Below are 12,990 nucleotides of genomic sequence, written 5' to 3' on the forward strand. Positions count from 1 at the left end.
CTTTTTTTTTTGAGATGGCATCTCGCTCTGTCACCAGGCTGGAATGCAGTGGCACTATCTCAGCTCACTGCAACCTCCACCTCCACGTTCAGCCTCCCGAGTAGCTGGGACTACAGGCACGTGCCACCACACCCAGCTAATTTTTGTATTTTCAGTAGAGTCGGTTTCACCATGTTGGTCAGGATGGTCTCGATCTCTTGACCTTGTGATCCACCTGCCTCGGCCTCCCAAAGTGCTGGGATTACAGGTGTGAGCCCCTCCACCTGGCCCAATTTTTCATTTTTCTCTACAATGAGCTTCAATTTATACAAACACATTAGAGGCGTCAGTTATATAGTTGGTGTTACTTATTTGGATGTCGAAAGTTCCAACATAATGAAAAAATTAGGCTTTACATTAATACTTTTTTGCTTTTAAAGAAATTATACAAGTTTTTATTCCTACTCCTTTCGGAATGGTGAAGGAATAGAAAGGCCCAGCAAGTGATGTAAAGGTCATAAAAAACTGAAATGCTTATGCAAAGGTCCTAAAAACCAAATGGCTTATCTGGGGAATCCAAAGTCACTTCAGAAAATAAAAGCCCACCAGTCTGTTGTAGAGGGTAGAAAATCGGGTGAACTCAGAAACAAACTTATGTTTCCAAAGACGAAGAAAGTGATTTCACGAATAATTTCAATCTTTCAGTAGTTCACGGGAGGTGTTTTTTTTCTCCTCCTGTGAACTACTATAGGTACAAAGCTAATTAGCTAACTTGCACCTATTCCTTTTTTATTTGTCTGTTACTTAAAATTTGGCCACAAGGTGAAGAGAAGTTTTCATAGATTTTCTTTCAGTGCTAAGGTGAAGTTAGATTTGACATTTAATAGTATACTTACTGGACAGGTCGCAAGGAGAAAGTATGTGATAATTAAAGTTTCTTTTAACAAGTATTCCTGAGACCCGCTGGCCTTGTTCTGGTTTTTTGTCTGCTAAAAATCCCATAACCTGTAAAAAAAAAAATACTTGAAGAAAATAGAACCTGGTAAAATGCAGTTTTTCAGACAGTAAAATGCAGTTCATCATAATGATGACCATAACATCTTTGAACTATGAAAACAACATATGGATTTAACCATGAAAAACATAAAATGTTTGATATCTCTATGATGAGGGCAGTCACATTGCTACCAGTGTCAAAGAGAAGAGTCACAGTGGCAGATCTGGCATAGTTCAGTTCTAATCAGTTCAACAAGCAAGGAACTTACTAAGTGCTGGGGTTTAAGAAAGCTCTCACTAGCTGCACTGTAGTAGGGAAGGCCGGGAAGTCCCCGTGAAACACACACATGCACTCCCTCAGGCTGGCTGCAAACTCACAACAGAGAGTGAGGTCCACTCATACAAGTCTGGGAGGCTGCGGTACACCTAACACTAAAAGCAGCAGCAGTGGCTTTGAATAAAAAGGCCAATAAAAACAGGTTATGGGTGAGCTCATAAATTGAGGGAGAAACACTTTTAAGAGAATAAAATAACAACCACTTAAAAACAAAAATATTACAAACATGAAACCCACTATTCTTTTTTTTTTTGAGACGGCGTCTCACTCTGTCGCCCAGGCTGGAGTGCAGTGGCACAATCTCAGCTCACTGCAACCTCTGCCTCCCAGGTTCAAGCGATTCTCCCACCTCAGCTTCCCAAGTAGCTGGGATTACAGGCACCTACTACCATGCCCGGCTAATTTTTGTATTTTTAGTAAAGATGGGGCTTTGCTACATTGGCCAGCTGGTCTTGAACTCCTGACCTCAGGTGATCCACCCGCCTTGGCCTCCCAAAGTGTTGGAATTACAGGTGTGAGCCACCACACTCAGCCCCACTATTCATTTTTAAAAAGTCTCATGTATGGCTGGGCGCAGTGGCTCACACCTGGAATTCCAGCACTTTGGGAGGCCGAGGCGGGCAGATCAAGAGGTCAAGAGATTGAGACCATCCTGGCTGGCCAACATGGTGAAACTCCATCTCTACTAAAAATACAAAAAACTAGCTGGCCCTGGTGGCGGGTGCCTGTAGTCCCAGCTACTCGGGAGGCTGAGGCGGGAGAATGGCATGAACCTAGGAGGCAGAAGTTGCAGTGAGCTGAGATTGCGCCACTGCACTCCAGCCTGGTGACAGAGCGAGACTCCGTTGCAAAAAAAAAAAAAAAAAAAAAAACGTAATTTATTTATTTTTTTTGAGACAGAGTATTACTGTCACCCAGGCTGGAATGCAGCGGTGTGATCATCGCTCACCATGTGTACCACCAAGCCTGGCTTTTTTTTGGTATTTTTTGTAGAGATGGGGATTCACCATGTTGCCCATGCTGATCTTGAATTCCTGAGCTTAAGGGATCTGCCTGCTACAGCCTCCCAAAGAGCGGGGATTACAGGCGTGAGCCACCACGCCTGGCTGAAACCCAGTATTCTTAAATATAACTTCTCTCAACTGCACGTAAATGAGCTCAAGGGAATAAACGCAGTGTGTTCCATACTTGTTTACCTTTAAGCAACCAGGCAGTGCTATATTTGTTCTCATAACTATAAACACAGAGGGTTGCATTTCATAGGATTTCTTAGGGTTATTTTCTCCTTAACTGCTGGTAGCTTTCAGAAAAGAACCTTTGCTCCTAGGAGATTAATTTTAATATAGTGATGTTGTACTTGAGAAAGAAAAACAACTAAAGGTAATGATTTTAAATCATTAAAATCATGGGTGAGAAACAGAACACTCCAATAAGAAACCCAGCTCTTCCTGAACTCAGTTCAATTCATCTTCTAAACTGTCTGACTGCAAAACTTTATTTTTTCTTCCCATAAATCCACCACCAGCGGAGGATGGGAAATACAGTTCTAGATTCTCAAATGAGTATATTTTTCTACAGATATAAGAAAAACACTATTAAATTGGCCCCTGAGAAGTTCTTGAACAGTAAGACTCAGGAGTAACCACAACCATTTACAACAAAAACCTCATACCCTAAGTTTTGCTAATTTCTTTTTTTCCTCCAATTCACCTTCAAGAAAGGATATTCATTAATTAGCATCTGCAGGTTTGGCTCATTATGTATTAAAAGTGTGTTGTAAAGTTGCTATTAACATTTTTTTTTTTTTTTTTAAGATGGAGTCTTGCTCTGTCGCCCAGGCTGGAGTGCAGTGGCATGATCTCGGCTCACTGCAACCTCCGCCTCCCAGGTTCCAGCGATTCTCCTGCCTCAGCCTCCTGAGTGGCTGGGACTACAGTTGCGCACAACCACAACTGGCTAATTTTCGTATCCTTAGTAGAGACAGGGTTTCTCCATGTTGGCCAGGCTGGTCTTGAACTCCTGACCTCAGATGATTTGTCCACTTCAGCCTCCCAAAGTGCTGGGATTATGGACGTGAGCCACAGCTCCTGGCCCATATGTTGATATTTCAGCCTTCAACTAAATCATTAAAAATTTGAGCCTGAGACTGGGCATGGTGGGTCACGCCTGTAATCCCAGCACTTTGGGAGGCCAAGATGGGTGGATCACTTGAGGTCAGGAGTTTGAGACCAGCCTGGACAATGTGGTGAAACACCGTCTCTACTAAAAATACAAAAAAAAATTAGCCGGGTGTGGTGGTGGGTGCCTGTGATCCCAGCTAATCAGGAGGCTGAGGAAGGAGAATTGCATGAACCTGGGAGGCGGAGGTTGCAGTGAGCCGAGATAGCGCCATTGCACTCTAGCCTGAGCGACAGAGCGAGACTCCTTCTCAAAAAAAAAAAAAAAAAAAATTATTTGTGCCTGTAGTCCCAGCTACTTGGGAGGCTGAGATGGGAGGATCAGCTGAGCCTAGGGAGGTCGAGGACGCAGTGAGTCATGAATGCACCACTGCACTCCAGCCTGGGCAACAGAGTGAGACCCTATCTCAAAACAAAAAAACAGAACATGGGAGTTGTGGATATCTCTTCAACATACTGATTTCAATTCCTTTTTAAAAATTTAAAATTATATATGTAATTTTTTAAAAGTTTTCCTTAGAAGTATTTCTAAAGGAGTTGTGATCAACAGAGGTAAAGATGCAGACTTCTGACAGCATCCCTCTAAAAAGGCAGCTCAGGCTTTCCTTAACTATTTCAACTTCAAATTCTGAAAACAGTACACTTCACTCTGAAAAATGAGCAATTCTTTTTTTATTTTTTTGAGACAAGGTCTTGCTCTGTCACCCAGGCTGGAGCGCAGTGACAGGACAATGGCTCACTGTAGCCTCAACCTCTTGGGCTCAAGTCATCCTCCCACCTCAGCCGCCCGGGTAGCCGGGACTACAGGCACATGCCACCGCACCCAGCTAATTTTTGTATTTTTCGTAGAACTGGCTTTCACCATGTTGCCCAGGCTGGTCTTGAACTCCTGAGCTAAAGCGATTTGCCTGACTTGGCTTCCCAAAGTCCTGGGATTACAGGAGTGAGCCACCGTGCCCAGCCTTGATTACTTCTTTTTTGTTTGTTTTGAGACAGAGTCTCACTCTGTCACTCAGGCTGGAGTGCAGTGGCGCGATTGCAGCTCACTGCAACCTCCACCTCCCGGGTTCAAGGGATTCTCCCACCTCTACCTCCCAAGTAGCTGGGATTACAGGCACCTGCAACCATGCCCAGCTAATTTTTTAAAAAATATATATATTTTTAGTAGAGCCGGGGTTTTACCATGTTGGCCAGGTTGGTCTCCAACTCCTGACCTCAAGTGATCCATGCGCCTCAGCCTCCCAAAGTGCTGGGATTACAGGCGTGAGCCACTGAGCCTGGCCGATTAATTTTTAAAAAGAAAATGTTTCCATATATTCCACCATATCTACACAAACATACATGGCTACAGTAACAAAGAGTAAGGAACAGTTCTTTACCCTCAGATGTGGGAAGGAAAAGCAAGTGGAGATGTGGATTAAAGATCTATGAGATTCAGCTGCATTAAGATCTAATCTAGCTGAACATTTTCCACCTGAAGAAATGAATGAACAGAATCAAAAGAAGCCAGAAAGGATAAGGATAAAATTCCTGTAGTATAACAAATAGACAGAAATAAGCATATTCTTTTGACTAAAGATCTATTTTCTTATGAAGTACAGTCTTTCATGAAGAAAAAACATGGATCGGATAGACAGGGGCCATAACCTTTTACCTTGGCTAGTTTTTCTCCTCTGAAGTTTAAGGTCACTGCTTCTGTATTTCGAGGATTATGAACCTCTATGTGAACTTCATCATTATCTTCATATTCTCGAATCAGTGCTGCTTTCAATCTGGCCATTTCGTTCTGTTCTCCATGGACTAAAATCTACATAGAATAAATGTTAAAAGAATATAGGGAAACATTATTCAGATTAATCATGGTCCTGAGTTGAATTAATTAAGTATATGAAATAGAGACATACTTGGAAGTTATGAAACTTTACTACTAGGACCTCCAGCCAATTCAACTTGTATACACATATTCATTCTGTTTGGCTTCAAAAGATCCTTATGTGGTACTATTTGAACAAAGAGTAAAGAAACTTCTTTTTCTTTTTCTTTCCTTTTTCTTTTTCTTTTTTTTTTTTTTTTTGAGACGGAGTCTCGCTCTGTCGCCCAGGCTGGAGTGCAGTGGCCGGATCTCAGCTCACTGCTCCGCCTCCCGGGTTCACGCCATTCTCCGGCCTCAGCCTCCTGAGTAGCTGGGACTACAGGCGCCCGCCACCTCGCCCGGCTAGTTTTTTTTGTATTTCTTAATAGAGACGGGGTTTCACCGTGTTTGCCAGGATGGTTTCGATCTCCTGACCTCGTGATCCGCCCGTCTCGGCCTCCCAAAGTGCTGGGATTACAGGCTTGAGCCACTGCGCCCGGCCTCCTTTTTCTTTTTTTTGAGGTGGAGTCTCGCTCTATTGGCAGGCTGGAGTGCAGTGGCGCGATCTCAGCTCACTGCAACCTCCGCCTCCCAGATTCAAGCAATTCTCCCGCCTGTCTCCCGAATAGCTGGGACTACAGGTGCGTGCCATCACGCCCAGCTAATTTTTGTATCTTCAGTAGAGACGGGGTTTCAGCATGTTGGCCAGGATGGTCTCGATCTCTTGACCTCGTGATCCACCTGCCTCGGCCTCCCAAAGTGCTGGGATTACAGGGGTGAGCCACCGCGCCTGGCCAAGAAACTTCTTTTCTACTCCAGTCTTTGCCACTAACGAGATACACGCCTTTTCCATGTTTCACTGCTTCTATGTTCATAGTGGTAAAGGGCTGACTTCTGTAATCTCTTCTAGTTTTAAATGCCTATGACTCTTGTACAAAACTATTGTTACCCTACTGTGTCAGAAAACACCCATAGTTCCCTTTTTTTTCTTTTTGTGAGATGGAGTCTTGCTCTGTAGCCCAGGCTGGAGTGTAGCAGTGACGTGATCTCAGCTCACTGCAGCCCCTACCTCCTGAGTTCAAGCGATTCTCCTGCCTGAGCCTCCCAAGTAACTGGCACTATAGGTGCACACCACCATGCCTGGCTAATTTTTGTATTTTCAGTAGAGACGGGGTTTTACCATGTTGGTCAGGCTGGTCTCGAACTCTTGACTTTGTGATCTGCCTGCCTCGGCCTCCCAAAGTGCTGGGATTACAGGCGTGAGCCACCGAGCCTGGCCTACCTCATATATTTATATATTTTTGGAGACAGGTCTCACTCTGTTGCCCAGGCTGGAGTACACTGGTGTGATCATGGCTCACTGCAGCCTCAACCTCCAGGGATCAAGCAATCCTCCTGCCTCAGCCTCCGACATAGCCAGGACTACAGGCATACACCACCATGCCCAGCTAATATTTGTATTTTTTGTAGAGACAGGGTCTTGCATGTTGCCCAAGGTGGTCTCGAACTCCTGGGCTCAAGTGATCTGCCCACCTTGGCCTCCCAAAGTACTAGGATTATAGGTGTGAGCCACTGTGCCTATCCTAATAAAATATTTCAGAACCAAATGGAACATTTTATTACTTTATATATTTCTTTATTTAAAGACAGAGTCTTGCTCTGTTGTCCAGGTTGGAGTGCAGTGGCATAATCTTGGCTCACTGTGGCCTCAATCTCCCAGGCTTATGCAATCCTCCCACCTTAGCCACCCAGGTAGCTGGGACTACAGGCATGAGCCACCATGGTTGGCTAGTTTTATTTTATTTTTGTAGAGACAAGGTCTCACTATGTTGTCTAGGCTGGTGTCAAACTTCTGGGCAGTCCTCCTACCTCAGCCTCGCAGAGTGGTATGATTACAGGCATGAGCCACTGTGCCCAGCCCCAATGATATATTTTAAAGGGTGTTTACAACAACAGCATTAGCAACCAGTCCCTTTTCATTCGCTTTTGTAACTTCTATCTTACAAGACAGATTTTTCTTTTTATTGTTTGTTTGAGACAGTCTTACTCCGTAGCCCAGACTGGAATGCAGTGTCGTGATCTTGGCTCACTGCAGCCTCTGCCTCCAGGGTTCAAGGGATTCTCATGCCTCAGCCTCCAAGCAGCTGGGATTACAGGTGTGAACCACCACACCTACCTAATTTTTATACTTTTAGTACAGATAGGGTTCACCATGTTGGCCAGGCTGGTTTTGAACTCCTGGCCTCAAGTGATCCACCTGCCTCGGCCTCCCAAAGTGCTGGGACTGCAGGACTGAGCCACTGCGCCCGGCCAAGATAGACTGTTCGTAGCGTCTCACACGTGGTAGATGGCTTGCGGCTGGGCATAGCCAGCACCAGCACGTGGCAGGGCTTACTGCTTGGTGGGGAAGGGCCTGGGCCTGGCTGCCTGAGCAGAATCCTGGTGCTGCTGCTTATTAGCTGTGTAACCTTGACCAAGTGATTTCACGCCTCAGTTTTCCCATCTGCAGAACAGCTGTCGGTCATGAAAATTAAGCAAGTCAGTTCATATAAAACACATGTACGGTGCCTGGCATGTGGTAAATAATCAATGTAAGCTAGTACTGATTACTACCACCAACACTACTAGTGTTGCAATTTTATCCTGCAGCTATACTTTTGCTAGAGCCGGTTATTACAGGAAAATGAACATGAAGTTCAACCCAGGAACTTAAACTATCAGCAGAAGTAGAACCAGAGAGTGACAGGATGAAATGGGGCTGAGGATGAGGTGGTGACACCACACAGAAAGAGCAACACGGCTTTTCTTCCCTGGCTTGGAAATCTGGGGGGATGTTCATGCACACATTCAATAAGAAACACCTGGGAGGAGCCTACTCTGTGACTAAACTCTACACACCATGATGCTATGGACAGGAGAGTGGTATTCCTCGACCAAATAATCTGCTCATTAAGGGCCAGTGCTGTGAGGCCTATCATGCTAGAAAGAACTCAAAAACTAACAAAAGACTGCATGAAAAGGTGCTCAACATCATTAGTCATTAAAGAAATGAAAATCAAAACCACGAGATACCATTTCACACTAGCTGGAAAGTGACACAGCCCAAGTGTCCATCCACAGGTGAATGGATAAACAACATGTGGTCTACATACAACGGACCATGACTTAGGCATGAAGTGCTGATACATGCCACAACGTGATGAACCTTGAAAACACCGTAGGCATTATGATTCCTCTTACATGAAATACCTAGAACAGTCAAATTCATAGAAACAGAAAGTAGATTCGAGATTACCAGGGTGGGGGGAAGGAAATGGGGAGTTACTGTGTAACGGTACAGAGTTTCTGCTTGGAGTGATGAAAAGCTGTGAAAACAGAATGTGGTGATGGTTGTACAACACTGTGAATATAATTAATGCCACTGGTTTGTACACTTAAAAATGGTTAAAACTGCAAATTTTATGTTAGATATTTTACCACAGTAAAACATATTTAAAAAACAACGAGCAAGGCCAGGTGCAGTGGCTCATGCCTGTAATCCTAGCACTTTGGGAGGCTGAGGTGAGTGGATCACCTGAGGTCAGGAGTTCGAGACCAGCCTGGCCAATGTAGTGAAACCCTGTCTCTAAAGAAAACACAAAAATTAGCTTGGTGTGGTGGCACGTGCCTGTAACCCCAGCTACCCGGAAGGCTGAGGCAGGAGAATCGCTTGAACCCAGGAGGCAGAGGCTGCAGGGAGCCGAAATTGGCGCCACTGCACTCCAGCCTAGGCAACAGAGCAAGACTCCATCCAAAAAAAAAAAAAAAACAAAAACAACAAGCAAACAAACAAAACTAACAAAAGGCCATTTCTTCTGCTTTCCGATACACTTGGAAAGGGCACTTCATCTATTTTCTATGGACACATGCTTCATTAGTGTTCTTCTAATAAAAAATACACACTTTTTTCAGCTTACCCCTCCTTTCCAATTCCATCAAAATATCTAATTTATTTTTAATAAGTTACATCATACTTAAAAATATAAGTAAGTTGGCCAGGTGCAGTGGCTCACACCTGTAATTCCAGCACTTTGGGAGGCTGAGGCAGGTGTATCACAAGGTCAGGAGTTCAAGATCAGCCTGGCCAAGATGGTAAAACCCCATCTCTACTAAAAATACAAAAATTAGCCAGGTGTGTTGGTGGGCACCTGTAATCCCAGTTACTCAGGAGGCTGAGACAGAGAGCTGCTTGGGAGCCAAGGCGGGCGGATTGCCTGAGGTCAGGAGTTCGAGACCAGTCTGGCAAACATGGTGAAACCCTGTCTCTACTAAAAATACAAAAAAATTAGACAGGTGTCGTGATGTGTGCCTGTAATCCCAGCTACTCGGGAGGCTAGGGTAGGGGAATTGCTTGAATCAGGGAGGTGGAGGCTGCCGCAAGCCGAGATCGCGCCACTGCATTCCAGCCTGGGTGACAGAGCGAGACTCCCATCTCAAAAATAAATAAATAAATAAACAGATAAATAAATCATATACTAATAAGGAACTATATAGTATATTTCTTTTTTTTTTTTTTTGAGACAGAGTCGCCCAGGCTGGAGTGCAGTGGCATGATCTCGGCTCCCTGCAAGCTCCACCTCCCGGGTTCACACCATTCTCCTGCCTCAGCCTCCTGAGTAGCTGGGACTACAGGCGCCCGCCACCACACCCAGCTAAGTTTTGTATTTCTAGTAGAGATGGTGTTTCACTGTGTTAGCCAGGATGGTCTCAATCTCCTGACCTCGTGATCCACGCTCCTCAGCCTTTCGAAGTGCTGGGATTACAGGCGTGAGCCACCATGCCCGGCCACGCTATATAGTATATTTCATATCTATTTAAATCTTAAACTTATACTATTGTGTGACTTGTCTTTCTCCTCTCTCCAAATGATCCTTGTACTATTTCTTATTATTAAGCATTTACTATGTGCCAAGCACCACATTAAGTGCTTCAGATATGTTCTCTCACTTGGTCCTTACAATAACCTTATGAGCTGTTATTATTCCTATTTACAAATGAGGTACAGAGAGGTTAAGTAACTTGCCAAGGGTTACACAGTAAGTAAGAGATGGAGCTGGCATTCCAAATGAGCAGTCATACTCCAAGCCTGGCTCTTAAATTATTGGAGAGGCAGCAGAAAATAATAGAAAAACATTAGGATTGGGGTTGGTAGGTCTGAGTAAGAGTCGGTTACGGAGAAAGGGTGCAGCTTGTTGAAATCAAAGGGGAGTTGTAAAGGCCAAACGCGAGCGCACGTGGAAGGCTCTGCTCATGGGGTATTGCATTAGGAGGTGGTGATGCTTGCTTTGTGAACTGCCTGCTGCAGTTTCCTGGGTATGCACTTCTTTTCCCTTTAGTACAATAAATCAAATTCATAAGACTAACCACATGAGGCGGTTTCAAAGCACGAATAAATTCACTGGTTTGCTGGTAATCCGTGTGAGCTGAGAAAGAAATGTAATCAACAGACATTTTCAGTGGTAACTTCTGTCCAGACATAGTAGTGATTTCTTCAGGTTCAGACATGATGTGCTGTGGAAAATGAAGAAAAATAGCATAACAAACTACCCAGTTATAAACGTAAAGGTACATTTTCATTTTTTTCATGCAGTCATAAACTCATGTTAAATTTAGGACCTTCAGCACAAAATCATTCTAATATAACTGACTCAGTAAATATCAAATACTCATGTTCTCAATCAAGCAAACATTTAATGAGAAAAGTAAACAAATTAACTAAAACTCATCTATCTGGTGTGCTGTCAGTGAGAATCGTAACTCTATGCTTGGAAAGACAAACCTGTATTCCCAACTACTCTTGTGCTCTCCAAAGTCATTTCCCAGATATGTGGATACATTTCTATTCTGAAAATCTTTGTTTTTTGAAATAGGGTCTCACTTTTGTCACCCAGGCTGAAATGCAGTGTGTGATCTCAGCTCACTGCAGCCTCGACCTCCTGGGTTCAAGCAATCCTCCTGCCTCAGTCCCCCAACTAGCTAGGACTACAGGCATGTGCCACCACGCCTGGCTAATTTTTCTATTTTTTGTAAAGGTGGGATTTCTCCATGTTGCCCAAGCTGGTCTTGAACTCCTGAGCTCAAGTGATCCACACACTGTGGCCTCCCAAAGCGCAGGATTACAAGTGTGAGCCACCATGCCAGGCCCGGAAATCAAATTTTTTTTTTTTTTTTTTTGGAGATGCAGTCTTGCTCCGTCATCCAGGTTGGAGGGCAGTGGCGCCAATCTTGGCTCACTGCAACCTCTGCCTCCAGTTTCAAGCAATTCTCCCTGCCTCAGCCTCCCGAATAGCTGGAATTACAGGCACACGCCACCACGCCCAGCTAAGTTTTTGTATTTTTAGTAGAGACGGGGTTTCGTCATGTTGGCCAGGCTGGTCTCAAACTCCTGGCCTCAGGTGATCTGCCCGCCTTGGCTTCCCAAAGTACTGGGATTACAGGTGTGAGCCACTGCACCCAGCCTGGAAATCTATTTTAAATACAACATGGCCACTAAAGAACTTTATAGAACAAGGTAAAGTAATAAAGATTATCAAAATAAAGAATCATATTTTTAAAAATAAAATAGATGTTAATGCTAAGAGGATGAGAATGTGATGCGTGGATGCTCAGAAACTGCCTCTCAAATTCTGCATGTATTTTCTACAATTTCTACATCCCTAAGAGCTGAAAACCAATGTTTCATAACAGTAGAAGGTGGTCAACCCAAACACATTCTACAGCTTTTTAAGATCATACATATTAGTAAACCTGTTCTTCATGAGATGAGGGAGGGTATTCACGTGTTTGTCTCAAATAGGTTCCTGTCCATCATTCTCTACTTGCAACCAGATGAGCACTTCTCAAACTTTAATTTGTACATCAATCACCTGGGACCTCATTATGCCATTCAGTGTCTGCATAATTCCACATCCTACGCTCATATCTAGCTACCTACTCTCATCCTCATTTTTAAAAATCAAAACTTGTACTATTTAAAGAATTACTTCAGTGCAAAAACCTGTGAGGACCCTACCACCTCCATAATTCTGATTAGGAATAACACAATAGCCTATGACTATAATTGACCTTGGCAAGTGTCCCTTCCACACAGTATCCTGCTATAATGACACCGTTCCTCTTATCAGTACACCAGCTTTCAAATAACTCTCTGGATAAGCCACTTTGCATCATGCCTGGGGAGGCCATGACAACACTGGGACCAATGTCATCAAAATGATCCATGCTCTAAGAGAGAAAACAGAATGGGAAAAGTATGTTAGCTACCAGCAGCTGACAAAGCATTCTTTCTTTTTAAAGAATAAAAACAGGCTAAGGAAGAGATTAATCACACGACTGAAAGGGCCTTCACAAGATCGGTACACATTTTAAGTTCAGTTACCAAGTTCCTAACAGTTTAGGCTAGGAATGGTAGAAAAACCAAGTAATAAAAAGCAGTCAGTTCACGCTGATCTTCAAAACCTTCTACTGGCAGCTAGAGAGCCATCAGAACCATCAGGACCATCTTCAGTGCCTACCAGGCAGGCAGAAAAGTAAAAGGAAGAGTCAAATGGGTCTTGATCTACCCAAGACACAACTCTGAAAAAATATTCCCAAAGACTCACAATGGCTTT

At 43.9% G+C, this 12,990-nt stretch overlaps 1 protein-coding gene across 7 annotated transcripts in view; it reads right to left on the reverse strand.

Annotated features, from left to right (window-relative positions):
• CPSF3 (cleavage and polyadenylation specific factor 3) overlaps positions 1-12,990 on the reverse strand; it is a 51,232-nt gene that overhangs the window by 20,178 nt on the left and 18,064 nt on the right. For all 7 annotated transcript variants that reach the window (XR_012422694.1, XR_001484384.4, XR_012422691.1 and 4 more), the window contains 4 exons: positions 12,446-12,604; positions 10,745-10,891; positions 5,144-5,296; positions 876-984 (listed from right to left, as the gene is read on the reverse strand). Coding sequence is in view for 3 of the 7 variants with exons in the window: in XM_074012377.1 (XP_073868478.1) it covers positions 876-984; positions 5,144-5,296; positions 10,745-10,891; positions 12,446-12,604 (568 nt within the window). In the remaining 4 variants the exon portion in view is untranslated. The remainder of the gene's footprint in view (positions 1-875; positions 985-5,143; positions 5,297-10,744; positions 10,892-12,445; positions 12,605-12,990) is intronic.

Source organism: Macaca fascicularis, chromosome 13 (genome assembly GCF_037993035.2).
Source record: "Macaca fascicularis isolate 582-1 chromosome 13, T2T-MFA8v1.1".
Classification (NCBI taxonomy): Eukaryota; Metazoa; Chordata; class Mammalia; order Primates; family Cercopithecidae; genus Macaca; species Macaca fascicularis.